We start from the raw sequence: 2,338 nt of genomic DNA on the forward strand, positions 1-2,338 counted from the left end.
GGCCCGTCTCGTGCTTAGGTGTTTTTCCTGGAGTCCTACCTTCGGTCCTAGTTCCTAAATCCTGATCACCCACACGCTGGTTATCTCATCCACACCACCACACTGAACCACACCACCTCTGCTCATCTCATCAGCAGTATAAAGTCAACCCCACCTCCTCCTCACCCACCCCCTCCCAGCCATACCAGCTTACACCCCCCCTACCGTACACCACCCATCTACTACTACCCATATCTTGGTCTAGACTCGTTGCTCTTGCTACCCAGCACAACGTTCCAGTACCTTACCCCTACTGCAACAACAACAAACCACTTGCTCCACATAGCGACCGTCACTGCCACCAAAGCCACCACTACCCACTCCACTCACCGGCGACAACCCAACCCATCGCTCGACAACGACCCTTCCTCCCTCGCGTCTACCGAGATTGCATTGATTGCAATCATCTCCCCAGCCTCCCCTGTTCAGTACATCAGGGCAGCGCACCCACGCCAACGGGACTCGGATTTCCATAGCCGTTCACGATAACCATCGAGACACGGTTCTGGCTTGTTCAGTCTACCGTACGAGAGCAACTTTAGCGCGCAACTAGCAACACAACCGCCGGCTCGGGCGAGCAAAGCGGATTACAAACGAACGGCGCCAACCCTCAGCTTGGAGTTCGCAAGACCCGATCCACATACCTCTGACTCAGAGGCTCGAGGCACCTGGACGTCAAACACCCTCGGCCGTCGGCATCGGGCTATCCCTGTCCATTCCTCTGCCCTTGTGCATCGATCTTGATCCCCGCGATTCATATATATCTTCATACCTCTGCACACCTCCCCCTCCCTACTTCCACCACATCTGCTCATCACCATGGAAGCTCTCTCCGCTACCGCTCCCCCGACCCTCTTCGACCAGGGCTCCGTCGACAAGGCCAACCTTTTCGTGAGTACCTTCATACAACCAACCCCTCTACCACCATCCCTCCACTGTGGCACCCCAAACCCCCGGCCCTCGGCCACCTCGGCCGCCGGGTGTACCCCCGGCACCGCCGGTCGCCACCGCTGGGCAGACACCGGCGCCCTTCGGCCACCACTCATGCATACACAACAACAACACGCAAGGACCCTCGCTAATGCATAGCAAACCATTGCTCCCTCATGGGGTAACTACCTATACCAGAACGTGCTCCCGAGCCTTCCTGCCGACTGGCTCGCCAATGTCGGTCAGGCTGCTCAGGCCGCTGCTCAGCAGCAGGGCTCTGAGGGACCCGCCAACAACGAGCTGTTCCAGCAGTGGAACGCGCAGCTGCAGAACATGAACAACCAGGCCGGCCCGTCAAACTACAACTACTACTACAACCAGCAGTCTGGCTCTATCGCGCCGTCTCTGCTCGCGCCGACCGTTGGTGGCTCTCCTACTGCCGCGCCCGCCCAGCCCTCCGCCCACCCGCAACCGCAGGCCAAGCTCTCGATCGACCTTGTCGACAGCCTCGTCTCGCCTCCGAAGACAGAGGATGGAGAGGCCGAGGACGCCGATGCGCGGAGCCACCACTCTGCCGAGTCATCGAACCACGAGCACGAGCACGACGAGGGTGTCGAGCGCGACGGCATGATCTGGGGTATGAAGGTCGAGGACTACCGCGCTCTGCCTGCGCGCGAGCGCAAGCGCGTCCGCAACCGCATCTCGGCCCGCACCTTCCGCGCCAAGCGCAAGGAGCACCTGGACTCGCTCGAGTCGACCCTCAACTCGAAGGATCTCGAGATCAAGCTCGCCCACGAGGAGAACCTCAAGCTCAAGCGCGAGCTTATCGAGCTCAAGCGCCGCCTCGCGCAGTACGAGGGCAAGCCGTATTAAGCTTTCATCCTTGAATTGAAACGAGTGCAGTTCAGAAGTCCATCCCCCAATAATCAGTATAATAATCGACAGCGTCGAGACCACCCCGTGTATCAAAAGTGTAGCTATAGTAAACCCTCATCACCACACCACCACCACCACCACCACCACCCCATCATCGTCTTCAACATCGCCGGAATCCTCTGACAGTGGGAGCGCGGCGTCATTAGAAAACCATATCCATGCATTTGACTTTGACTCTAATCGGATTGTTCGGAGTGTTGTTAGGTTATTCTCGGTACCGAAGGCATCTCTCCTTGGCGCCTGCACCGCACCCGCGTGCCGAGCGGCTGCGAGCCAAGGCCAAGAATACACGAGACTTGACTAAGACTCTCCGTCCAGACTCGACACCTAAGCGTAAGCAAGCACCGGACCCGGATAGGCATGGCGAGGGCATCGGTATGGGGCGCAGTGGGGGGCGCACTGATGTCTCATCGTCCATTGTCGCTGCATTTTC

General features: G+C 58.7%; 1 protein-coding gene across 1 annotated transcript; it reads left to right on the forward strand.

Annotated features, from left to right (window-relative positions):
• Positions 1–858: 858 nt before the first annotated feature.
• A1Q1_00708 (uncharacterized protein) lies at positions 859–1,842 on the forward strand (the record flags this gene model as incomplete). Its single annotated transcript, XM_014325790.1, has 2 exons — positions 859–930; positions 1,129–1,842. The coding sequence occupies 2 exons, from the start codon at positions 859–861 to the stop codon at positions 1,840–1,842; spliced, it is 786 nt and encodes a 261-aa protein (XP_014181265.1).
• Positions 1,843–2,338: the final 496 nt, after the last annotated feature.

The sequence above is a fragment of the Trichosporon asahii genome (assembly GCF_000293215.1).
Source record: "Trichosporon asahii var. asahii CBS 2479 unplaced genomic scaffold scaffold00030, whole genome shotgun sequence".
In the NCBI taxonomy this organism is placed as follows: domain Eukaryota; kingdom Fungi; phylum Basidiomycota; class Tremellomycetes; order Trichosporonales; family Trichosporonaceae; genus Trichosporon; species Trichosporon asahii.